This window comes from Pararge aegeria, chromosome 27 (assembly GCF_905163445.1).
Source record: "Pararge aegeria chromosome 27, ilParAegt1.1, whole genome shotgun sequence".
NCBI lineage: Eukaryota > Metazoa > Arthropoda > Insecta > Lepidoptera > Nymphalidae > Pararge > Pararge aegeria.
The window spans coordinates 2017597-2045586 of NC_053206.1; the positions used below are offsets into that span (position 1 = coordinate 2017597).

At 36.8% G+C, this 27990-nt stretch overlaps 1 protein-coding gene across 5 annotated transcripts; it reads left to right on the top strand.

The window, feature by feature from the left end:
* Nucleotides 1-1020: 1020 nt before the first annotated feature.
* LOC120635835 (zinc finger protein 37-like) lies at nt 1021-27976 on the top strand. Of its 5 annotated transcripts, none has more exons than XM_039907014.1 (15): nt 1021-1041; nt 1405-1510; nt 2577-2669; nt 5355-5489; nt 8522-8654; nt 13061-13605; nt 15464-15594; nt 16675-16749; nt 17618-17756; nt 18750-18850; nt 19458-19542; nt 22985-23119; nt 23986-24189; nt 26569-26760; nt 27561-27976. In XM_039907014.1, exons 2-15 carry the CDS (start codon nt 1445-1447, stop codon nt 27600-27602), a joined length of 2076 nt encoding a protein of 691 aa, XP_039762948.1. In that variant the 5' UTR covers nt 1021-1041; nt 1405-1444; the 3' UTR covers nt 27603-27976. The 5 variants fall into 5 exon arrangements, with proteins under 5 accessions (XP_039762948.1, XP_039762946.1, XP_039762947.1 ...); XM_039907012.1 differs by lacking the exon at nt 1021-1041 and adding an exon at nt 1071-1163; XM_039907013.1 differs by lacking the exon at nt 1021-1041 and adding an exon at nt 1198-1338.
* The last annotated feature ends 14 nt before the right edge of the window (nt 27977-27990 follow it).

Consider the following 27990-nt stretch of genomic DNA (forward strand, 5'->3'; position numbering starts at 1 on the left):
ACAAAATATTAACTGGACAATCGCTTTATGTTACGAACATCCTATTTATACCTATCATGGAGTATAGAGGTAAGGAGAGTCATCTGTGTATATGAAAAAGTGTCGTCAAAATGTATTAAATTAGGGTGGCGCCACATATGCATCAGGGTAACTCTTAAAAGAAGCGCCAAATATAAATATTGTTAGAGTAGGCTTGAAAAATAAACAAGGAAACTTCTTTTTTATAAATTTTTAATAGTGTTTTTTAATTTATTCTTAAGCATTGTTAATAATTAAAAAAAAAAAGAAAAATAATAAATGATAGTATAATTAAATATTAAAAATTAAAAAAATATCGCAAGTATTGATTTTATGATAATAATTTGGCATTTTTTCGATTCATTTTAGTTTTAATTTTTGCTAATTCGTAACGCTTATTCTCTGACTTAGCCAAAAAATGGGCGCGCATAACAATATAAATATCTATAACCTTTGCAGTTAAACTATTTTCATGTTGCAAGCACCCAATTTTCATAACAGTTTCTTTTCTGAGTTCCATAGTTATTCCGCAAATTGTTTCTACATTAGTCAAGTTTTTACTGACAGCTCTTAACACACACGTTTCCAATTGCTTTGTCATATCAAATAATTGATTACTTGCAAACCGCAGTCCACCATATAAGTCCATTTTATTGATAACATCATTCCGCTGTAATTGTTTACCAACTTCAGCATGCGTCTCTATAGCTTCTAAACAAATTTGACATTTTATGGTTTTTCTTAATTTTCGAACTATATAAGCAGCTATGTACGATTGGACCGCATCGCTAGCAATTTGTATGAATCCTTTTCTTGTATGAATCACTTAAGCAGAAACAAGGAGGAGAAGTACCCTGATGCAAATGTGGCGCCATCCTAATTTAATACATTTTGACGACACTTTTTCATATACACAGATGACTCTCCTTACCTCTACCCTCCATAAGCCAGTGGCAGCATTGTAGCGATTGTAGCTGTACGCAATAATTTGTTGTCTTTGGTCGACTTTGACGCTTTTCCTCGGTGAGTCTTGTGTTCTCGAATCATGGTAATAGCAATGGCTTCCAATTAATGTGAATCTTCTGATTTTTAGTTAGCTGTTTCCTAACGTAGTATAATAGGTGTTTGAATCACAAATTTAAGATGTTTGTATTCTCTCTGGGTATTAGAGCATCATATTTTTTCAGTTTATTATATTACTCTATGCAATCAAGATATTCTCATTTCTAGCCCCGTATTTCATAGTGCTTGTATACTCATTGGTCCTGTTTATTATTTGCAGTGCACGAATTTAAAATAGATACAAATTTCCAGCAAAATGTAATCGCCCTAATAGCTGAGTTTCATAGCTCGCAGATCTTAATAAAGAAGAATGCTTGTTTCCAGGTGAACTTTGTTCTCAGCAGTACCTATACAACTAAGCATAATGGAGTTTGGTGGTACTAAAAGTGATATAAAGACGGTGCAAAAGCGTATTTCAGCAATAGCTCAGGTACAAGACTCCTTTTTTTATATATATTAAGTAATAAACAAAACTGTGGCCTATAACCTATTATTATACAAGTATCTGCTTCAAAGTAAATAGCATCAATAATTATCACAATCGGTGCAACTTGTTTTTGAGGAGACAAACAAAGTTCTTCAAAAAATTCAAGTTCTAGAATTCTTTATTCATGCACTTGTGAAGCCTTTATACATATTTGTTTCCAGTACAGTGAGGTGATAGTAATAACTACATTCATTAACTTACAACAAAAGCCAAGAGGGTTCCAATCGCACCCTGGTCTAAGATGAAGCCTACAACAAATCTGGGTTTCTTTTATGGTACTAACATGCCACAGCCAAAATGTCGCTATGAAGCTTTATCCAAGTCATACACAAGCTTTTGTATAATTTATGTGATTCTTGATTTTATAGGATATCAAAATCATCATCATCATCATATCAACTCATTACTGGCCCATTACAGGGCACGGGTCTCTTCCCGCAATGAGAAGGGGTTTTTTTCTGTATTAAGTAGCCCAGTTCGCTTTCCAAATGCCTAGTTCAAATCCCAGCATGCTCTTGTAACTTTTCTAAGAACTGAGATAGAAGCAACGTTACTTAATGGTGAAGGAAACCTGCATGCCTGAGAGTTCTCCATAATGTTCTCAAAGGCACGTTAAGTAATACCCACTAGGCCAGTGTGGTGGAATACAGTCTAAACCCTTCTCTTTCTAGGAAGACACCTATGTCCTGTAGTGGGCCTTTGATGGGTTGATATGATGACGTTGATTTGTCTACAAGTTTGCATTTTATTTAAACTTTTAACTTATTGAGAGAGTTAATCCATACTGATATTTTAAATTGGAAAGTGTGACAGTTAGTTTAAAAATATACTACTGACTTAGGTTCAGCTTAGCTGTTGTACCAATCTTGATGAAATTCATAACACACGTAGCTTGGATAACAGCACATAGGATGAAATGTTACCCAGCAATGCTGCTGGTAAAGTTATGACACTCTTGGTTCCTGACCTTTATCATAGGGCTATGATGATTAGAAGGTCTATTTTTCAGTTCTGCATCTGTTGTCTGAACACTGAATGTAGACTGTACTCGTTGGACAGATTTAACTTGTATGAAGCTTATGAAAACCTGACTGGAAAATCGGTAAGTGCTTCACTAGTTAAAAAACTCTAGGATTCGATCTGTAAAGCATGTTTATTCTCAACTCAGAACAGCTAGCAAGCTTGAGAGTTTTTCTCCAGGATTTTGTCCCACAGAATTATTATCACCTGAGCACACAAGTATAATATCCAAATAATAAATGTGTGACAATAAACCGGGGTACACTATACCCTGTTTCCTTGCTTTGGCAGGTGGACACGTTAATTTTATCCCTTGTCTGAGGATAATATATTAGGGAATACAATTTTTTATCAACTAGCTTATGCTAGCTGTGCTAGGCAAAAAACAGTTTCCTGTGCAACAGCTCACATATATCTTTAAAGTGATATGTGTGAGATATTGGGCTGTATCTGATGTCATTTAGTAAAAACTATAACAGTGTCATTTAGTCAAAAACTATTAGTGTTTCGGTTCCGCAGATAAGTCTCAGAGACAGTAAATAATGTAACTCTAAAGTCTCTGAAGTAATATTTCACTTTGTTTTTTTTTTTTTTTTTTTCTTTTTTATATATAGAAAAATGTATATATATATATATATATACATATATAGTATATATATATATATACATATATAGTATATATATATATATATACATATATATATATAGTATAAAAATGTATGTATACATATATACATACATTTTTAAAGTAGCATGTGTATATATGCGCCACCTACCTATTTTCTGTACCTATTTGTTTTAAACACTACTGGTTGCCTGGAGGACATTGCTATGTAGCGATAAGGCCGCCAAATTAAATATTAAATATACTACGACAATACACACATCGCCATCTAGCCCCAAAGTCAGCGTAGCTTTTGTTATGGGTACTAAGATGCCTGATGAATATTTTTATGAATTATATACATAAATAAAGTCTGCAATGCTGGCCTCTCCAGAATGCAGGTTTCCTCACAATGTTTCCCTTAACATAAACCATGCATATAACTTAGAAACGATGATTGCCTAGTTATTAGAACATCGGCCACTCTTTCTTGGGGCCAAGTTTGAATCCCAGCACGCACCACTTACCTAACGTGTTTCATGTAATTACCACATCATTTGATTCAACAGTGGAGTAACACATGAGGAAAACCTGCTTGTCTATGAGTTCTCTATAATATTCTCAATGGTGTGTGGAGTCCACCAATCCGCACTGTCCCAGTGTGGTGGACTACTGCCTAAACCCTTCTCATTGGAGGAGACCCATGAAGTGGGTCAGTAATGGGTTGATATGATGATGATGATGATGATGATGATGATGATGACAAAGAAAAGTAAGAGGTGTGTGCTGGGATTCAAACTCATCCCCCCCCATAAGTGAAGACAAAGCCCTACCCACTGGGCTTATCTATATTATTGAGGTGGTGACTTCAATATCACCATGAGATGGGCATTGGCATATAAAAACATATTGTTATTTTTATATTTATTTTATATATCCCTACTTCCCTACTAATATTATAAATGTCAATGTAAGTTTGTTTGTACTACTTGACCGATCCTCATGAAACTTAGTACACATATTCTTGGAAGTGTTAGAAGTAATATAGGATACCTTTAAACCCGACATTAAGCTCGGTTCCTTTGGGAGAGGGGATGAAAGTGTTTGGTGATTTTACTCCATAACTCCGACAAATTATAACCAATTTAAATAATTATTTTTGTACTAAAGAGAGGTTTTAATATGTGTTTAATTTGGCCCAAACTTTATGTAGATCTGAATGTGGTTGGAGATAGAGAACAGAACTCCTCAGCGGACAGCAGCAAACCCCTCATTTAAGGCTTAGCGATACTGAGTACAAGCTCCAAGCTTCCGCTACCATGTAACAGCAGTCCTTTAAATTTATTTTGCTATGATTTGCCAAAACCAATTCTTCATCTTCAGCACCTTTGATCAGCAGTTTTCTCAGCAGTTGCCTTCTGTAATGGCGCTTCATTGTTTCAATAACAGACTGGTCCATGGGTTGCAGCAAACTTGTAACATTGGGAGGCAAAAACGTCGTCGTCGGACAATTTTTTGTGATTCGGATAATCGGCGATTCGGATAGTCGGAGTTCGGATAATTGGAGTTCTACTGTACTTTAATTTTTTTTAGAACTGCAACTAAATTTAATGCCACATGAAAAAACAAAATCGAACGCAGACGAAGTCGCGGGCAACAGATCTATTTTATTTTGTTTTTTATTTGTGTATATTTTGTTTATGTATTCGTATGTAATTTGAATGTAGGTTTATAATAATTTTACACCACCTATTTGTTTTCGCTCTTGTTGTCCTAATCCTAAGGTTGCCTGGCAGAGATCGCTTTTAAGCGATAAGGCCGCCTTAATTATTCTACTCCAGTTTTTGTGTTTTTCTCTATTCGTCCTTTATTTTCCTAACTGTGTAGTGGTGTACAAATAAAGAGTTTAAATAAAAAAATAAATAAAAAACAATGTAACATAGTCAAAGTCGAAGTCAAATATTTCTTAATTCAAATAGGCACATATATGCACACTTTTGATGCGTACATTACATGTAAAGTAGGACATAGAAGTGAGTTGATGGCGATAACTAAACTCGTCAACTTAAAACTAAAGCTACGAGGAGAAGAAGTCCATAAGCCGATCGTTTTTTTTTGTTAACACCATCTCACATTGTCATTCAAAATGTACTTTTATTACAGCTGCATAAGGAAGTGGGCTATGTACCAAAATTTTGCACGGAGTGTGCTCAGAGATTGAATAACTATAACAAGTTCAGAGACAAAAGTCTAAGAGCACACAAATTAGTGACAAAATTAGTTGAAAAGTATGAATTGGTAAGTTAAACTTTTTTATTACACTGCTAGTTAGCCCTCGACTGTAGTATATTAATAACACTACTAGTTAGCCCTTGATTGTAGTATTACCTGTAACACTAAGTAAGTACCTGTAAATATATAAGGTCAAGCACTATGAAAACTAGACCCGATTGATTACAATTATTAATAAACGACGGGCGATTGGCACAGTGGGCAGCGACCCTGCTTTCTGAGTCCAAGGCCGTGGGTTCGATTCCCACTACTGGTAAATGTTTGTGTGATGAAAATGAATGTTTTTCAATGTCCAAAAGTAGAGGTATTACAAAACATAAAGAGCGACGAGGAATACCTGGACTAGATTTAGTTTGCTTCTTCCCCGGGTGGTATCTCTGGAAGTGATTGCTGTACAACTGGAAGCCTTCCAATTGAATGCCACACTGCGAAAAAGAAAAAAACTCTCCCTGATCACTCAGTAGGCAATAGATAAATAAATATTGCTAAGGTTGATGGCCGATTGGCGCAGTTTGAAGCGACCCTTCCTGAGTCCAAGGCCGTGGGTTTGATTCCCACTACTGGTAAATGTTTGTGTGATGAGCATGAATTTTTTTCAATATCCGGGTGTTTATATGTATATTCTAAGTATTTCTGTATATTAATCATTAAAAATATTCATCTGTCATCCTAGTACCCATAACACAAGCTACGCTTACTTTGGGGCTAGATGGCGATATGTTTAGTGTCGTAGTATATATATTAAAAAAAAAATAAAAATACCTACCAGCCACTGAAAAAACATTCATGTTCATCACAAAATCATTTTCCAGTTGTGGTAATCGTATCCACGGCCTTTGACTCAGAAAGCAGGGTCGCTGCCAATGGCGTGCATGCACACGTTATACAGATGATATAAAATGAAGAAAATCTTCAGTACGAGTTATAAATACTTGAGGGTAGGCTTTTTATAACTCTTACAATGCCTATCCTTAAGTTATTAATAACTCATACTGGAGATTTTATTAATTTTATATCATCTGCATACCCTGTGCACACCACTGGTCGCTGCCCACTGCCCCAGTCAGCAGTCAAATAAAGTGTTAAATTGTCAAATAGCGATGTAGCAAAGGCTCTTTGGGGGCTTCTTTTTAAGTCTTAACACCTATTTCTCAGGTTGAGGGACTGCCCCGTACAGTCTGCTCTGTGTATAGTACAGGCGGTGGTTGTCCACTTACGATCGAGTAGGTCCGAAAGAAAGAAATATGGACCTTATGGTATAGAAATTATGGACCAATCTGATTCGTCCATAGAACTTATGAACCTGTGAAACCAGTAGAACCAGTTTCAAAAGCGTATACAACGTGTAACAGAATCACGTGATAGTATTGATATATAAGTATATTTTACAAGAAACGTCCTGTAAAAATATCAAATCAAAAGAAGGGTATTTATTTTTGCATACAAACTTATTCAAAGCATTCTAAGTGTTTACTTTTGACAACCCTATTGAAGATAAATTTTTCTTTTTTTTCCTAATTCTAAGGTTGCCTGGCAGAGATCGCTATTAAGCGATAAGGCCGCCTTTTGTATTACTACTTCTTTCGCTGTTTCTGTTTTTGTTATATTTTAAATGTTGTGGTATACAAATAAAGAGTTTAATAATAATAAACGTCAAAGGCAAAAATATCTTTATTCAAGTAGGCCCATTTGATGCGTACATAAGAATTACACGGTAGTGAGATGATGGCGATAACCACATTCGTAAACTTAAAACTAAAGCTACGAGGGTTCCAAACGCGTCCTGGTCTAAGAAGAAGCCCACAACAAACTTTTTTTTTTGTTATCACCATCTCACAATGTCATTTTAAATTATTAGAAGAGCAACCTGGTTAGAGCAAATAATTCACACCCAAGCTTTTTTATCGATTACGTAGTCCTTTATACTATAATAGGACTTTTCTATAAGCTTACGTTTCCGTGCAATAAGGTTATAATAAATAACTTACATTGGTATGACTATCCAAATGTAGACTATAAGCATTTCTGTTTACGAATCCTTTATAACATATTGTGCAAGAATAAAGGGCATTTCTATAGTTTTTCGACTCCATCCTCTTCTTCACTTCAGCCAATTGCTCTTCTCGCGATAGTTTAGTTACTTTAAACGTTTTCAGACTAGTTTGCCGCTGTACTTTATCTTTTACAAGTTTATTGTTATTTGAACTGACTTTATCTTTTACTAGTTCAGTATTATTTGAACTGACTTTATCTTTTTCTAGTTCAGTATTATTTGAAAAGCTTTTTTATCGATTACGTAGTCCTTTATACTGTAATAGCACTTTTCTATAAGCTTACGTTTAATACAAACTTTGAACTCTTTAAGAGACATCTCCAACATGTCATGTGTTTGATATTCAATCGGGTGATTGATTAATAGGATGTATCTAAAACCGTCTGTTTTGTCGGAGGCGAGACCTTTGGCGCCTTCGATACCAATATAAAAGTACAACCAAACGTGGATCCATCAGTGACGTCTACTCACTGCGACAACTGTGTGGAAACACCGGCTATTTGTTTTTACACCGGCTATTTGTTTTGTTTTGACAATGTGAGATGGTGATAACAAAAAGAACACCCGGCTAAGTTTGTTGTGGGCTTCTTCTTAGACCAGGGCGCGATTGGAACCCTCGTAGCTCTAGTTTTAAGTTTACGATTGTAGTTATCGCCATCACTACTCACTGCTATGTACACATTTTGTATATAATAACGCATCAAAAGTGCCATCTATGTGCCTATTTGAATAAAGATATATTTGACTTTGACTTTGACTTTTACACGAATGAAAATTTACCATATGAACACCCGGTTGACAATACGTTAAAAAAAACGATTACAAAAAAAACGTGCAGGACAATGCCGTGTGAACGAAGCCTTAGGCTGCATCATCGCTTCATCAGGTGTGATTGCAGTCAAACGCTCGTCTGTAAACATTAAAAAAAAAAAAAAAAAGCATACATGATGTTAACGAATTTTAAATTTCATTAAATTTTTTTCAGGTTACTATTCATAGCATAAGAAGAATAAATAGGTCTACATACAAGTCTAATATAACCAAGAAGATATTTGAGCCGGATCACTGCGACTATTCATTTTCGATGCATAATCTAGAAATTAAAACTGAATTGAAAGGTATTATTAAGCAATTTTTAAAAGTATTTTGTCAGACTACAAAGGACCATGTAAAGTAATTCATAAAAAACACTCTAAAACATTCTAAGTTGTGTTGGTTTTTTTTTCTTTCCAAGTACACGCAGACGAAGTCGCGGGCAGAAGCTAGTCTATAATAAAAACAAAAAAACCAAAGACAATCAATAATCGAGACAATGCTATATGCCTTTTCATTTCTTTTTGGACCCAATTCTGAAGTCCACGTAGACGAAGTCGCGGGCAGAAGCTAGTCTATAATAAAAACGAAAGAAAACAAAGACGATCAATAATTGAGACAATGCTATATGTCTTTTCATTTCTTTTTGGACCCAATTCTGAAGTCCGCGCAGACGAAGTCGTGGGCAGAAGCTAGTCTATAATAAAAACAAAAAAAAACAAAGACAATCAATAATTGAGACAATGCTATATGCCTTTTCATTTCTTTTTGGACCCAATTCTGAAGTCTACGTAGACGAAGTCGCGGGCAGAAGCTAGTCTATAATAAAAACAAAAAAAAAACAAAGACAATCAATAATTGAGACAATGCTATATGCCTTTTCATTTCTTTTTGGACCCAATTCTGAAGTCCACGTAGACGAAGTCGCGGGCAGAAGCTAGTCTATAATAAAAACGAAAGAAAACAAAGACGATCAATAATTGAGACAATGCTATATGTCTTTTCATTTCTTTTTGGACCCAATTCTGAAGTCCGCGCAGACGAAGTCGCGGGCAGAAGCTAGTCTATAATAAAAACAAAAAAAAAGAAAGACAATCAATAATTGAGACAATGCTATATGTCTTTTCATTTCTTTTTGGACCCAATTCTGAAGTCCACGCAGACGAAGTCGCGGGCAGAAGCTAGTCTATAATAAAAACAAAAAAAAAACAAAGACAATCAATAATTGAGACAATGCTATATGTCTTTTCATTTCTTTTTGGACCCAATTCTGAAGTCCGCGCAGACGAAGTCGCGGGCAGAAGCTAGTCTATAATAAAAACAAAAAAAAAAAAGACAATCAATAATTGAGACAATGCTATATGTCTTTTCATTTCTTTTTGGACCCAATTCTGAAGTCCGCGCAGACGAAGTCGCGGGCAGAAGCTAGTCTATAATAAAAACAAAAAAAAAACAAAAACAATCAATAATTGAGACAATACTATATGCCTTTTCATTTCTTTTTGGACCCAAATCTGAAGTCCGCGCAGACGAAGTCGCGGGCAGAAGCTAGTCTATAATAAAAACAAAAAAAAAACTAAGACAATCAATAATTGAGACAATGCTATATGCCTTTTCATTTCTTTTTGGACCCAATTCTGAAGTCTACGTAGACGAAGTCGCGGGCAGAAGCTAGTCTATAATAAAAACAAAAAAAAACAAAGACAATCAATAATTGAGACAATGCTATATGCCTTTTAATTTCTTTTTGGACCCAATTCTGAAGTCTACGTAGACGAAGTCGCGGGCAGAAGCTAGTCTATAATAAAAACAAAAAAAAAACAAAGACAATCAATAATTGAGACAATGCTATATGCTAGATTGCTTAACTTATTTAAATGTTTTAATTTGTGTCACACTTTTAGTGAACCTACTAGAGTAACTGCAACTTCAGCATCCTGCTTAGATAATATTTTTTTCAATTGTGACATTTTAGATAAAAGAATAATTAATAATTTAAGGTCAGATCATTGTGGTCAACTTATTACTGTTTTAAATACTATCAATAAAAGCAGACAGATTATAAAGTGTAGGCCAATAACTAAGACTAAATTAATGCGATTCAAACGTGAAATTACTGCGAAAATCCCTGGTATTGCGTGCGAACATTTTCATCCGGACAGTCTTTATAGTGCACTATTTAATACTATAAACAACGAATTTAATAGAGTATTCAACTTTAAGCACATCAATGTCAGTAATAAATTAAAATTTAGTGACTGGGCTACTGTAGGTATATATAAAAGTAGGGAGAAGTTGTATGAGCTGTATGATGAAAAACAATTTAATCATACTCCAACTTTCGTAGAACACGTAAAAAAATACTCTAAAATATTTAAGAATGTTTGCACTAATGCGAAATCGCTACACATTAAATATAGTATAATGAAATCTGATAACAAAATACAAACAACCTGGAAAATAGTTAATTACGAGTCAGGAAAAACTAAATCTCGTGATGTGGATTTTGAACTTATTGTTGATAACAATAAAGTGACGTCTGACAGGGAGGTTGCTAATACTTTCGAAAACTTCTTTCAGAATGTTCCCATTTTGTTAACAGATTCTCTAAGCTCTTCACCAATAGCAGCTCAGCGTATATTGAGAGATAATGTTAAAGAGTGCAATGTTTTATTTAATTTTAAACATATATCTGCAATAGATATTGTAAAGAATTTCAGGTTATTAAAGTTGAAAAAAACCGGTGATCTGTGGGGTATGTCGGTGATGGTCATTTCTAACATTATTGACGTTATTGCCCCTTATCTAGCTGTAATTTTTAATGAATGTGTTGATATGGGTATTTTTCCGAACCTAATGAAATGTAGTAAATTAATACCCCTTTTTAAATCCGGTCATAAAAATGACCTTAACAATTACAGGCCTATTTCAATCTTGCCAACTCTTAGTAAGGTCTTTGAAAAAATTATACTTTATCAACTTTTAAATCATTTTAATGTAAATAACTTACTTCATCCGGAGCAGTACGGCTTCACTAAAGGTCGTAGTACAACGGATGCAGGCGCAAGACTCATAAAGCATATTTACGATGCCTGGGAACGTTCGCAGAATGCCATTGGTGTTTTCTGTGATCTGTCCAAAGCATTCGATTGCGTTGAACACAAAACGTTGTTATTAAAACTAAGCCACTATGGCATCAAAAACGTTGCACTCAATTTAATTGCCTCTTATCTAAGTGATAGAGTTCAAAGGGTATGCGTAAAAGACATAAAGTCTAAGGGATCATCTGCCTTAATGGGTGTCCCACAAGGCTCAATTTTGGGTCCCTTATTGTTTCTGGTGTATATAAATGATCTGCCACACCATGTCAGGGGCACTTGTGAGATTGTACTGTTCGCAGATGATACATCTCTCATTTTTAAGACTGATAGAAACAAAGATAATTTTGACGACGTAAACCGTGCTTTGTCACATGTGTCAGACTGGTTTACTGTTAATAACTTACTTTTAAATGCAAAAAAAACTAAGTGTTTGGAATTTGTTTTGCCTAACGTAAAAAAAATTGATAAAAACATCATAATAAATGGAGAAACACTTGAAATAGAAAACTCCACTGTTTTTCTAGGAGTGACCCTAGATTGTAAGCTACAGTGGGGTACCCATATAGAAAGCCTAGCGAGTAAACTCAGCTCAGCTGCATATGCAATCAGGAAAATTAGACAGCTTACCGATGTTGAAACAGCTAGGCTTGTTTATTTCGCATACTTTCACAGTATTATGTCCTATGGGATCTTGCTGTGGGGAAAAGCTGCAGATATTGAAAGTATATTTATACTACAGAAAAGAGCCGTACGATCAATATATAAACTTGGATCACGCGAATCGCTTCGTGAAAAATTTAAACAAATAGGTATTCTTACAGTAGCTTCGCAATACATTTATAGTAATATAGTCTTTGTGAGGCAAAATATTAATCTTTATAAATCAAAAGCTGAAATTAACAATCGACTTACCAGAAACGGTCATAAATTAGTGATATCTGCATATCGTCTGCGAAAGGTGCAGAACTCCTTTGTGGGGTTGAGTATACGCTTTTACAACATGATTCCTAAGGAAATTCTTGACCTACCAATGCATACATTTAAAAAATGTGTAAAAACGCATCTAGTACAGCGAGGTTACTATACATTTGATGAATTCCTCAATGACAAGGTAGAATGGAAGCAGCCAGCCTCGCTCTCATCTCCCGCAAGATAGCAAAATGATTGTAAATGTTGATGTTGGAAAAGAGCAACTACTGAGTTTCTTGCCGGCTCTTCTCGGTAGAATCTGCTTTCCGAACCGGTGGTAGAGTCACACAAACATGCATACTTGACGTTTCAAAAGTGCTTATAAAGTAGGCCTACTTGAAATAAATGAATTTGAATTTGAATTTGAATTTTTATGCCTTTTCATTTCTTTTTGGACCCAATTCTGAAGTCCACGTAGACGAAGTCGCGGGCAGAAGCTAGTCTATAATAAAAACAAAAAAAAACAAAGACAATCAATAATTGAGACAATGCTATATGTCTTTTAATTTCTTTTTGGACCCAATTCTGAAGTCCGCGCAGACGAAGTCGCGGGCAGAAGCTAGTCTATAATAAAAACAAAGACAATCAATAATTGAGACAATGCTATATGCCTTATTCTACTAATATTTAAAACTTTTCAGCCAAAAATGAGGAGAAATACCACGAAGTTGCCATCGTACCAAAAGTAGAGGTTTTGCAAAACATAAAGAGCGACGAGGAATACCTGGACGACAGTATAGAAAACGAAATGGGTTTCATAAACAACGAGCAAACTGATAATAAACAACTCGTTACCAAAACTGATCAGTTCTCTGACGGGGAATATGAAGATGTGGAATTTTTGTGCGACAGTGATTGGGAACTCCCAAAAGACAACTGGGACAGTGAGGCAGAGTTAGTCCAGAACAATGTGGCAACAAAACGTAAAAGCACAACTCAAAGTAAACCGTTGAGAAATGTGAAACGGAGAACTGACAAAGAATCAGACGCACTGTGCAATACCAGCATACAAGATGATCTCTTAATGTTCACAATAACTCACTTGACTTATGAGGAGCAAATGGTAGATTTACTACGGAGGAGGGACAGCGACCATTTCAGGGGCTCTTCATATAAATGTATGAAATGCTACAGGGGATTTGGTTCTGCGAACACATACGAGGCACATATAAAGAAACACAGTAGAGTAAGTATTTTGTTTTTTGATGTTATACTCCTCTTGGTGCGTTAGGGAAAAATGATAAGAGTAAATCTTATATCTTTAAACGAGCAATTCTTATATGTATATAATTGGAATCTCGGAATCGGCTCTAACGATTTTCATGAAATTTAGTATACAGGGGGTTTCGGGGGCGATAAATTGATCTAGCTAGGATTCATTTTTAGAAAAAGTCATTTTATTCGTGTTTTATCGATAAATATAAATATACAGTTGGAATCTCGGAATCCAACGATTTTCATGAAATTTAGTATACAGGGGGTTTCGGGGGCGATGAATAGATCTAGCTAGGATTCATTTTTAGAAAATGTCATTTTATTCGTGTTTTATCGATAAATATAAATATACAGTTGGAATCTCGGAATCCAACGATTTTCATGAAATTTAGTATACAGGGGGTTTCGGGGGCGATAAATCTATCTAGCTAGGATTCATTTTTGGAAAATGTCATTTTATTCGTGTTTTATCGATAAATATAAATATATAGTTGGAATCTCGGAATCCAACGATTTTCATGAAATTTAGTATACAGGGGGTTTCGGGGGCGATAAATCAATCTAGCTAGGATTCATTAATATTGGAATCTTGGGCAAAAACTGCAAAAAATATCCTTTTTGAGAGATTCTGATGCGTGCGATGCGTGAACGGTAAACGTTACCGTGTAAGTATATAGGAATTGTCGGGATTGTTGTTTCTTTAAAGTTCTATAAAACAGTCCGCGACAATATACGAATACTTTCTTACGTCGGCTCATTCGCGGACGAAGTCGCGCGTCACAAAAAACCGACACCCTGAAGTTAGCTATAGTTAACAAAGTAAAAGTAAGGATATCTACGTATGTTTGTGTGAGAACTGAATTCACGATATGTATTTATTTTGATATTTAAATAAACTTTATTTAGCGGACGGCCGATTGGCGCAGCTGGCAGCGACCCTGCTTTCCGAGTCCAAGGCCGTGGGTTCGATTCCCACAAAATGTTTGTGTTATGAACATGAATGTTTTCAGTGTCTGGGTGTCTATATGTATATGATAAGTATTTATGTATATTATTCACAAAATTATTCATCAGTCATCCTAGCACCCATAACACAAGCTACGCTTGCTTTGGGACTAGATGGCGATGTGTGTATTGTCGTAGTATATTTATAATATAATTTATAACTAGGTAATGCGTTTGTTTTTTCAATGTATTAAACCTTTTCTATTTTTAGTGTCGTTTTTTCTACAAACGTAGAATAAGGCGAAAGATAAAATTAGAGAATACTTCAGAGGCTTTTGAGGTACATTATGTACTGTCTCTGAGACTTATCTGTGAAACCGAAACGCTAATTGTTTTTGAGTGAACCACTGCCATAGTTTTTACTGAATGAAATCAGATACAGCGCTTACATCACATGCAAAAGTAAAATCTCTTATATGTCACTTCATAGCATAGGTACTATGCTCGTGTCGGTCTTTTATCTTCAATAGGGTTGTCATAAGTAAACACAGAATGTTTTGTAATGATTTGTATGGAAAAATAAATATGCTACTTTTGATTTAATATTTTTACCTTATGAAATATTGTTATTCTTCAACAGTATTTCGTAATTCAGTTGCACGTTGTATATCGATCGCACAGCTCTTTCTTTATGTAATTCTACATTTCTTCAACCAAAGGTTGTCTGGAGGAGATCGCTTCAAGCGATAAGGCCGCCTTTGCGCTTATATTTTGTATTATTGTTTGTTTTGTTAACCTAGCTTATTATGTGCAATAAAGACTTCTTCTTCTCTTTACGTTTGTTGTTATATATGTTTATAAATATACCTATTTTCTTTTTTCAGAAATTTGGTCAGTTCCAATGTCAAGTGTGCAAAATATACCTCGAAAGTAATAGCAAGTTAAGGCTCCATACGGTACAATATCACAACACCAGATTCAGTTGCAACCGATGTTCCTTTGTTACTAACCATAAGTGAGTTACGAAGTAACATATATATTTAAAAAAGGTCCCATAGATGGCACTCTTTACATCTGTTACTTAAGAGGAATGTGCTTCTTAAATATTTCCTAATGACAATGTGAGATGGTGATAACAAAAAGAACACCCGACTAATTTTGTTGTGGGCTTCTTAGACCAGGGCGCGTTTGAAACCCTCGTAGCTCTAGTTTTAAGTTTACGATTGTAGTTATCGCCATCACTACTCACTGCTATGTACACATTTTGTATATAATAACGCATCAAAAGTGCCATCTATGTGCCTATTTGAATAAAGAAATATTTGACTTTGAATTTGACTAAAGAATTAATAAAATAAGTTTGTTTGTTACGCTTTCACGCTAAAACTACTTAACCGATCCTCATGAAACTTTGTACACATATTCTTGGAAGTGTTAGAAGTAATATAGGATACTTTTTATCCCGACATTAAGCTCGGTTACCTTTGGGAGAGGGGATGAAAGTGATTGACGATTTTACACCATAACTACGACAAATAATTATTTTTGCACTATAGAGGTTATAATATGTGTTTAATTTTGCTTATAACCGTTTTAAATAATTATTTTTGTACTATAGAGGTTATAATATGTGTTTAATCTTGCCCAAACTGTGTTTTGGAGATAGGGGACAGAACTCCTCAGCGGACAGCAGCAAACCCCTCATTTAAGGCTAGCGATACTGAGTACTTCAAATCTTTTTAGAACTACACCTAAATTTAATGCCACATCAGAAAACAAAATCAAACGCAGACGAAGTCGCGGGCAACAGCTAGTATGTTTATATTTAACCGACCTTGTACCGGGATGCTAAATCGCATACCGACATAGTGGCAAGCCTTTGTCGGTAGGGTGGTTACTAGCCGCGGCAGAAGGGTGGATTCCGACCAGACCAGATCAAAGAAAATTCAGAAAATATAAATTCCCAAATTTCCCCTGTCGGATCAGACCCGGGACCTCCCACTTAATTCCACGACGCTCACCGCTGCCTTACGGATATCATAAAACATACTATATACCGACAGGTAGTAAATAATGAAGTAACATATTGTTTCAGAAATTTAGCGGTCAACCATGGACGATGGCATAGAGGTTTCACGTTCAAGTGTCCGCACTGCGAAGAGGAGTACACGTGAGTTTTTTTTTGCTTTATATCTATATATATCGTGGCCGTGGGTTCGATTCCCACAACTGGAAAATGTTTGTGTGTGACATTAATATTTTTCAGTGTCCGGGTGTTTATCTGTATATTATAAGTAATTCTGTGTATTATATTCATAGATGGCTATGCTTACTTTGGGGCTAGGTGGCGATGTGTGTATTGTCGTAGTATATTTATTTATAATTGTAAGGGGATGGTGATAACTTCGTTCGCCAACTTAAACCTAAAGCTACTAGGGTTCCAAACGCGCCCTGGTAGCCTAAGCAGAGCCCACAACAAACTTAGCCGGGTAATTTTTTTTTTGTTTTCTCCATCTCACAGTTTATTTATATTAAGCTACAGGCGTACCCAGCCCGCTTCGCCGGGCTAGATTTTGCTTTATTTTATTTAAACAATAAACTTACATCATTCAATTTTAAATTTAAGTCTCATAATATATTAATTCATTTATTTCTCTCCGCATTCATCCTCTTCTATTCTCGAGCGGGTGAAGATCATTATCTACACCCTTGTACACCCAACAATAGAATATCATCATAGTAATTAAATGTGTATTTGACAGTTTGACAGGTGAAAAATAGGAATTCTCCGATCTTTACCAAACCTTACAGGATTACTCGCCAGGTCAATACGGAGATTCCCTGAAAGTTTCATTGAAATCAGTCCAGCCGTTTCGGAGCCTATACGGAACATACCCACACAGTTTCTCTTATACATATATATATAGATAGTTATTAGATGAAGCTAGAGAAATTCACACCCAAGTTTTTTTATCGTTTAAGTAATCAAAAGGTTTTTTTTATTTACGATCATTAAAATAAGAACGATTTCGTTACAGTAAAAAGTCGTCGTACTTCTCCCACCTTCGGCAGCGGCATCCGTCTGACATCGTGTGCAGACTGTGTGGTTTTTTCTTCATCAATCAGAAGGGCCTGCAGGTGCATACAAATCTGAGACACCGCAACGAGAAAAAAGAGGTAAGTGCATGACGTCACGAGAGTTGGCACCATATTCCTTCATCAACCTGGAATGCGGTGATACCATATTCCTTCATCAACCTGGAATGCGGTGATACCATATTCCTTCATCAACCTGGAATGCGGTGATACCATATTCCTTCATCAACCTGGAATGCGGTAATACCACATTCCTTCATCAACCTTGAATGCGGTGATACCACATTCCTTCATCAACCTGGAATGCAGTAATACCACATTCCTTCATCAACCTGGAATGCGGTGATACCATATTCCTTTATCAACCTGGCATGCGGTAATACCGTATTCCTTAATCAACCTGGAATGCGGTAATACCATAATCCTTCATCAACCTGGAATGCGGTAATACCACATTCCTTCATCAACCTGGAATGCGGTGATACCATATTCCTTCATCCACCTGGAATGCGGTAATACCATATTCCTTCATCAACCTGGAATGCGATAATGCCATATTCGCGGGCTCTCGTTCATCAACGTTAAAAGTGTTGAAACTTGAACCATAAGATTGAATTCTTGTGTTTTTTAGGGTTCCACAAAGAGTTAAACGGGACCATATTAGTACGACTCCGATGTCAGTCTGTTTGTCTGTCTGACTGTTTGCCAGTACCACCCGGCAGTTACTTCATGAACTGTGATAGTTAGGCAGTTGTTAGTTCCACAAATTATGTATTTTAGAAGTGGAGTTAACATGTTGAGGAAACCTGCATGCCTGTGAGTTCTCCATAATGTTTTCAAAGGTGTGTGGAGTCCACCAATCCGCACTGGGCCAGCGTGGTGGACTACGACCTTAACCCCTTCTCATTGTGGGATTTTCTTTATCTTTCAGATAAAGAAAAGTAAATAATTATGATTGCAAAGCCCTGACATGGTCTCATGTACCTACATAATAGCAGACTATATGAAATAAATTAATAGGATGGTAACTAGCCACGGCCGAAGACTCCCACAATATAGTTTATCTCTTTACAGAACTTGGATGGTCCACTCTGCGAGCCGTGCAATATACGCTTCGCATCGAATTACGCGTACCAGCAACATTTGAGTGTTTCGCCCAGACATATTATTTCCAGGTGAGCTTCTAAACAGGGTTAAATAAAAAATACCAGAAAGCTCTCGGTCTGTAGTTGTTTACATTAGATCTAACAACTTTGTTCTACGACTTTCTGTAACTCTGTTTAATATAAAATTAATATTTTACGTAGGTATCTACTCTGTAATGTAACATCGGCAACAGCGCGCGAACCACGACTCTAGCGTGCGTTCGCTGACCCGACTACGTAACGTTGTCGGAGCACATATATTTATTTCACAGTGTAGTGTCACTTTAAAAAAAAAAATTTTGGGTAGAGACTATTGTGCGTTCGCTGACCCGACTACGTGACGTTATCGGATCACATGTATTTTTTTCACAGTGTAGTTTAAAGAAATAAACACAATTGTGGATAAAATTTATTACTTATAAAATTGACTCTCCGGTTCTGGGTTATAGTGTTTCTGATGGTAGGCCTTTTGTGAGGATTTTTTTCGGTGCAAAGAGTATATAAACACTTCGTTGTTTGTTACTTTTTTTAAATTTTCTATTCAATACTGCTACGGTAGTGTTAGAATAAGGGCATTGAATATTGTCTAAGGAATTTAAAATTAATTAACTTATACCTTTATTAAATATGTATGTAGGTTCCTTGGGCAGCAAAAGCAGGACAGCATAGAGGAGTCTGCACATGGCACCACCGGAGAAAACGAACTTGTCGAATGTGAACAGGTATGTCTTTTTTATATATATATATATATATATACTAGTTGTATCCTGCACCTAACATTTTTATGGAATGGTCGAGAAATGAGAAACAAAACAAAGAATACATTACATATAAGTTTAATTTTGCAATACTTGTGGATATACAACATTTTGGTTTTTCCACCGTCTGCGTAGATATTAAGACTCGCGGATATGTGACTGATGCAAAAAGTAGATAAAAGCAATCCTAGATGCGTATTATATATCATGCTAAAATTTCAGCTCGATCGGTGCAGAACTTTGGAGTTTTTGAAGTGTACACAAACCAACATAACATTTTTATATATATAATTGACAAACCAAGCATATCACCTGATAGTAAGTGGCGAACCATCACCTATAGATAGGGCAACACCTCGCAGCAACACGTCCTACAAAGTGCCGCCCTGCAGTGGTGCGCATTTCGTAGATGCACAAAAGCACTGCCTACCCTAAAATGTTACCCTAAAACGTCTATAACTCATAAATGCAAAGGCTTTTCCATTTTATGGCATCTTCTTCTTTATGTATACCCTCGTCAAAAACCCTGTGCACGCCACCGTTTTCATTAACAAAGAACAAGGTATTGCTAAAGTAAGTAACACCTAATCAAAGAAGATTCCTAGGCATACAGTTACTTTTCACCAATCGACAAAGTTTTACCTAGGCAACTCATATAACCTAACTTGTCTATCAGGACGAGAGTCATTGAGCCACACCATACTAACTAGGCAAAACAACTTCCACCTGGCGCAGTACGCTACGACCCTGCTTTCTGATTCCATGGCCGTGGTTTCGAGATATCCCCCGATGATATCCCCTGACAGGCAGTGGCGTTCCTAGGGTTTTGAATTTGAGCAAGCCCAGTTACCTAAAGGACAAATTTAATTCATCATGATCTCTAAGTCACCATTCTTGTTGTGCTAAATGACAAACCATATCAACAAATCTTTGAAAAACACTACGGTTAGGGTCAGCACGCGAATTATGATAAAGAAGTTTCTATGCAATGTTTGCCAAAATTAAAAAGTAATCATAGTAATCCCAAGTGTTTCTATGAGTTCTGCTCTCTTTAATTCTTATGATGCCTGGTAATTTATGTCGTAACCAGCCGCGTTCCAACCATTCTTTTCATCAGAAACAAAATATGCAAAAATTTACCTGTTGTTCGCCAATTATTTTTTGATTTCGCCACAGAAACAATTTGCACACAAATTGAGCTCATATTTAACAATATTTACTATAATTTGTAAAAAACAAACCAGTAAAATGCACTATTCAACTCAAAAAAAACAATAATAAACTCCTAACTAGTTACTAATCAATAATAATGAATCTGTCAAGTGTCAACTAGTTGTAACGCAAACAATAACACGCCTGAAGTTGTTTCAATTCGCTCGCTGGTCATCTTCACTAACTTCAACTCGCAATCTGTCATTTGATCTCCATACTAAATAATTAAATAATCTAGATTGTCTCTGCTAAATACATTGAAATTTCTATGAGAGAGAGCAGTAAAATAAAAGCCCCATATAAGCAAATGAGTGTGAGCGAGACAAAGCGGGGCCTCCGATCGCGTACGAAGACACGCGAAGAGCGCGATAGTGATAGTTCGGCGCGGCGCCGCGCCGTTCGGCTGGTTGCTACCACAGAGTCTACCTGCCAGAGTAACGTAGTGCTTGCAGTAAAGTAGACAAAGAGTATATACATTATTAAGCAAAAGTTAAAACATTGCATTTATATCCTCATTGCTATCAAGTTTTAATTATTATGTTAATTTCATTTCGGAATTGTCGAGAAATATTTAAAAGAGATATTTATTGTAACGCAAGCCCGGCTTTTCGGCTTGTATGGTAGTACCGCCACTGCTGACAGGGGATATAATTAACGTGCCCAACCGCTAAATCACTGGAACATGGAATAGGAGAAGTTTGCCCCCGTTTATTAATACACATATATTATTTGGATATTATATCCACTTGTGCGCCAGTGCTCTGGGAGTTTATAGAGCTGTGGGTGAAGATAAATTTATATCCTTTCCGGGGATATTACGGGCAGGAGACAATTCTCCTGCCCATTCTAGCCGGGCTGGAAAATGTTTGTGTGATGCACATGAATATTCATCAGTGCTTGGGTGTTTATAGGTAAATGTATTTTTTTTTTTTTATATATTGTTCAAAATAAAAGTAATAAATATTTTTCCAACATAATTATCCATCCCCTTAGAAACTATGCGTTTATGGTGGGGATGGCAGGTTCGCGTATATTATAAGCATTTATGTATATCCCTACTAATATTATAAATGTGAATGTAAGTTTGTTTGTTACGCTTTCACGCAAAAACTACTTAACCAATCCTCATGAAACTTTGTACACATATTCTTAGAAGTGTGAGAAGTAATATAGGATACTTTTTATCCGGACATTAAGCTTGGTTCCTTTGGGAGAGGGGATGAGTATTTGACGATTTTACACCATAACTCCGACAGATTTCAATAATTATTTTTGTACTATAGAGGTGTTATAATGTGTTTACTTTTGCCCAAACTGTGGTTGGAGATAAAGGACAGAACTCCTCAGCGGACAGCAGCAAACCCTTCATTTAAGGCTTAGCGATACTGAATACTTTAACTTTTTTTAGATCTACAACTAAATTTAATGCCACATCAAAAAACAAAATCAAACGCAGACGAAGTCGCGGGCAACAGCTAGTTTAAAAATATTTATCAGTCGTCTTAGTATCGACAACGCAAGCTACGCTTACTGGCTAGATGGCGATATGTGTATTGTCGTTGTATATTTATTTAATCTAAATTCATTTATTTCAAGTAGGCCTTGTATAAGCACTTTTGAAACGTCAAGTCTGTCTGTTTGTAGTGACTCTACCACCGGAAGTGAAATTCGGAACGCAGATTCTACCGAGAAGAAGCGGGCAAGAAACTCAGTTGCTCTTTTCCAATATCAACAATTTACATTTTTCATTTTTCTATCTTGTGAGAGATGAAAGCGGAGCCGGATGCTTCCAAGCAACCTTGTCATTAAGAAATTCATCCATTCTATAGTAACCTCGCTGTAATAAATGTGTTTTAACATATTCTTTAAACTTATGCTTTGGTAGGTCCAAAATCACCTTAAATAAAATACTATACTACACCTTAAATAATATACTACTATACGGTACTAAGATGACTGATGAATATTTTTTATAAATAATATACATAATTACTTAGAATAAACATATAAACACCCAGACACTGAAAAACATTCATGCTCATTACTCAAACATTTTCCAGTTGTGGGAATCGAACCCACGGCCTTGGCCTCAGAAAGGGTCGCTGCAAACTGCGCCAATCGGCCATCAACCTAGGAATATTTATTTATCTATTGCCTACTGAGTGATGAGGGAGAGTTTTTTTCTTTTTCGCAGTGTGGCATTCAATTGGAAGGCTTCCAGTTGTACAGCAATCACTTCCAGAGATACCACCCGGGGAAGAAGCAAACTAAATCCCCGCAGTGCATTGCGAAGCCGGTTTTGTGCGAGCAGTGCGGAACGTCTTTTAAGGTGAGACAGAACACGTCGAGCTTTTTTTTACCCATGAATTAGCGTGACCGACAAAAAAACAAATTCTTATGAAAATTTAGCTTAATTTGCTATACTCCGCGAAAAGCAGGAGAATTTGTATGGTGTAATCTATCAAACTACAAAATCAAACGCAGACGAAGTCGCGGGCAACAGCTAGTATTAAAATATTTATCAGTCGTCGTAGTATCGACAACACAAGCTACGCTTACTGGCTAGATGGAATCTGTATGGTGTAATCTATAATTTCTTCAATCCTTCTCCAAAACAAACAGATCCTCGGCAATGTACCCTCTACGCACGTTTCGCTCCGAAACCGGAGCATCCTCCAGTGACGTTCGCTGGGTTACTTACCAGGGTATGGTAAGATACCCAGCGCATGGTATGGAAAATTGCATAAAATGGAAAAAAAATCTTCTCTTATATGAGCTATATATCAATTTTAAGGTAGGCAGTGTTTTTGTGCATATATGAAGTGCACGCCACTCGCATCTTTAGGAGATGTACTGTGACTTTACAATGAATAATTCAGGTTCAAGTTCAATTCAAGTCAACATTACATCCAAGTCTGGTTCAATTTCATAAATCAATTTTATAAATTTAATTGGAAAAAGCGCTCAGGCCGCGATTGCCAGTGAGTCGTAGGTTCAAATCCGGTCGGTTCCGAAAATCTTTACACTTTATTGGGCACAAAGAAACAAGTACAATTAAAATGGTATGCAAAAAGACATTAGTTATCAGTTAAATGACATAAGCAATTGTTACAGCAATCTGTGGTTAGATAAAAATATATATAGGATAATTTTATAATAATAATTATATTATATTGTTTTATTTTATAATTTCAGGACAGTTACGCCCTCAGAGACCACGTCTTTAAAATGCACACGGTTCAGAAAAAGTTCCAGTGCGACATCTGCAGTAAGAAGTACTCTCTAAGAACCAACCTGATCGTCCACCTGCGGACTCACGGCGGTGTCCAAACCACGTTTGAGTGCCCGATATGCGAGAAGAGGTTTCCCAACAAGGCGAATACGCAGAGGCATATATTGGTAAGAATTTGTTATTAGCCTTGTTGCGGCGCGTCGGCGTTTTATGCCGAACCAACGCCAAGGGAACGTGTCCCACTGGGTGACGAGGCGCGAAATAAGACTGGTATAAGAACCCTGCCTTATGTTCTGAGACAGAGTTAGAGCTGCGCTGGTCGGCGCCCGTCTGCTACGCACTCCGGTCGTGAGTTCCACCGTGTTCAGGTAGTCGTAGCCCGTGGTGGGGGTAGCGACACTATTTTTCAGGTTTCAGGGTATTCTTCGCAATAAAAGACGAGATGTTTCTTGATTCAATGCTCCGGGACGACTGGTTGGCGGTCGCTTTTTTCGGAAGGACACTTGCCGATAACCACCTAAGGGGTTGCTACGGCGTCACCGGGGGAGTGGGGCGAGCGCGAAAGCTCGCCATGAGAAGAGCCCCAGGGCTCGACGACATCGGGGGGAGTATGGGAGACGTCGACCCGAGGGTGCCTCCTGCGAGGACTCGGACCTCGGCTCGGTTCGACGTTAATCTGACTGTTGGTGGACTTTTGGACCAATCATTGTTTAGTCCGAACGCCCCCGTGACCGTGGTAAGGATCCACGTCCGGATGACGTCAGAAATTCGGGCCCTCGTCTTCGCCGGCGAAGACGCTGTGAATGTTGCGTGTGTGTGTGTTGTTGGGACACGTTGTCGGTAGTTAAGGTTGGCGGTCGGCCAGAGTGGCCTATTTATATCAGATTCTTGGTCGAGAACTCATCGTGAGCTATCGAGCGTCAATGTGTCCGACCGCCAATAAAACCTTTGAATGTCTCTTTATTTAATAATAATTCTTACTACTAAACAATCTAATCTTATTACTAAATAATTGTCTAGTTAACATCTAAATAAAATCTATTCTAGCTTATAATAATTATTCAACTACTTTTACTACTTGTATTAATTATTCTAAACTAAAGTAAAAGCTAGTCGCCGACAAGCCTGCCATATCTGAGAGTACTTGTGTAACAAGACGAGTACGTACAGGTACAATTATATATTCCTAAGCTTTATTTGGTTTATTGGTTACACCCTATCCTATGCACTGAATAACGCGCTCATAACAAACCACATTGGAATGTCTTATATGCGGGAATATGTTTCCCTTGTGGAGGTTATATTGATAAGGTGGAGGTATTTATTACACGCCGTCCCTTGCACAGAGAAAACATTGCTATCTCTGGGAACATGTGTGTGTCAAAAATGTCCCAGAGAGACATCTGCAGTAGAAGGACTCGCAGAAGCAATCTGATGAGTCATATAAGTACTAACGACCGACTCCAAACAACTTTTAAATTCCTGATATGCGAAAAGAGGTTTCCCAGCAAGGCCATACGCGGGGCATATATTGGTAAGAATTTGTTACACACTATCGTTTGCACCGCATTACTCGCTCATAACAAACCATACTGTCCACATGAGTACCTACGATTTGCTTCAAACCACATTTTGATGCTCGATATCCGAGGTAGATGTTTCTCGACAAGACGAGTACGCACAAGTAAAGTTATATATTCGTAAGCTTTATTTGGTTTATTGGTTACACCCAATCAACCAAATCTCAAATAGAACAAACCACATTGGAATGTCTTATATGCGGGTATATGTTTCCCAGGCGGAGGTAATATTGGTACGCATTTATTACGCTCAGAGAAAAAATGTCTCGAAGATGTTTTATTACGACATCCGCAACAAGCAGTACTTTCAGAACCAATCTGATATTCCACATGAGTACTTGGATTAGAATCTGAACGGCCACATGAGGACTCGGCTTACCTCTCTGCAAACCACATTTAAATGCTTCTTGATGATGATGATTCCAATAACCTGTTCTTCTGTTTTATATTCATTAAGAAAAATTGTTTTTGTTTGTTCACATTGTTTTTGATAGCTGACAAATGTTTAGGTTTATCGAATAAGAGGTATACATTGTGTAAATGAAAACGGAAATCATACGTCACAGGCTTTAGAGGTACATTATGTACTGTCTCTGAGACTTTTCTGTGAAACCGAAAACCTATTAGTTCTTGAGTGAATGAAATCTGATACAGCCCTAACGTCACATGCAAAATTAAAATCATGTGACTCCTGTCACTTTATTGAATACGCGTCACGTAGTGGTACTATGCGCGTGTCGGTCGTTTATCTTCAATAGGGCTGTCCTAAGTAAACACGTTTATATTTAAAAAATAAATATCCTTTTTTTTTATTTAATACTTTTATAGGGTGATTCCTTATGAAATATACTTATGCACCCTTCAAGATTATTTCGTAATTCGGTTACACGTTGTTTTGTACTTTTTTTGATAGTTGAAAATTCGTTAAAATTCTTTATTTTAGTAATAGTATGGTTCGATCCGCAGATCCACAAAGAAAAGAAGCCGTTCAAATGCATCGCGTGCGAGAAGACTTTCGTGTCGGCGTCGGCGCGTCGGTGCCACGTGCGACACACGCATCTAAAGGAGCCGTGGCCCAAGAAGAACCGCGGCCCCAAGGTGCGAGCCAGCCGACCCCGCCACTACAAGGATGTGGTGCGTGGCATCCCCCTACCACAGGTAACTTATTTTGTTGTTGATTGAGTTTTGAAGACCTCCCTTTTGCACGCCTCATAAGCGAAGCGTTGAGGTGGGTATTACTGTCAGTTAACGCACACCGAGTGATTCTCCAACTTAAAATGTCACTTTTTTTTTATTCTTTATTGCTTTTATAAGTGAATATAAATAGACAAATGTTGTGATAAAACACTATTTTTAACACTCATGATATTTTTAAATCTCTTTTTATTTATTATAATTTTAATTTAAAAATTGTTTAAAAAAGTTCCGTCTTTGACGTCCGTGTATCTGTATGTGCGGATCCCGTATCTTGCGGTCACGATAGCGAGCGAAATACTTTACTTATCAAGTTGGATTTTTTTTTATAGGCATCAGTATTTTGAGGAATAGAAGCCTATTACTTTTCACGCTGTAATTAGATGTAGTTTAATTATTATTTACAAATAATCTCAATTTTATTGCTGAGTGAATTAAAATGATGAGATTATGAGGCGTGCACTTTTGATGGCCTTGAACTCAGAAAGCAAGGTCGCTGTCCACCTGCTAAAGCACGGGAACTCCATGTTCGCGTGCTTTTAGCAGGTACAGTTAAAATATCACTCGCTTCAACGGTGAAGGAAAACATCGTGAAGAAACCTGCACGCCTGAGAGTTTTACATATTCTCAAAGCACTCCACCAATCCGCACTGGGCCAGCGTGGTGGACTACGGCCTTAACCCCTTCTCATTGTGGGAGACCCATGCCCTGTAGTGGGCCGGTAATGTGGTGATATGATGATGATATTGATGTTTTCATTTCAGGTGGTGGACCAGGCAAGCGTGAGCGTCGAGTATGCACCTTAATTTTTTTTTTCTTTACAATTCGCGATTTATAGCAGATTTTCTTACCTAAGACGCGGGTGTGGGTAACCAATAATAATAGAGTACAATGGTGAATTCCAATGCAGTCTATTTTTTCTTATTTGCCTCGTAATGTAAATAAAACTATTCATTACTGTTTCTTAAATATAGTTCAACGGGTACATACCGCGATAGTATTTTGGGATTTGTCGATATTTCGACACAGTTGCATGGATCGTGGTCACGAAGCATGCATTGAGAAATGTTGACCACCACGAAAATCTTAGTTTAAAATCTCTCATTACTGATTAGTGTAAACTAACTTATAAAATAATAAAAGAAAACCCATTTAATTTTTGTTCTATTTTTAAAATAGAATGTACCCTAAAAT

Bases quoted from the DNA above. Each gene is read 5' to 3' on its own strand.
- LOC120635835 (XM_039907014.1), top strand. From the start codon at position 1,445: ATGGAGTTTGGTGGTACTAAAAGTGATATAAAGACGGTGCAAAAGCGT. The intron at 15,595-16,674 runs GTGAGTTACGAA...ATATTGTTTCAG, and splicing joins TCCTTTGTTACTAACCATAA to AAATTTAGCGGTCAACCATG. The intron at 24,190-26,568 runs GTAAGAATTTGT...TTCGATCCGCAG, and splicing joins ATACGCAGAGGCATATATTG to ATCCACAAAGAAAAGAAGCC.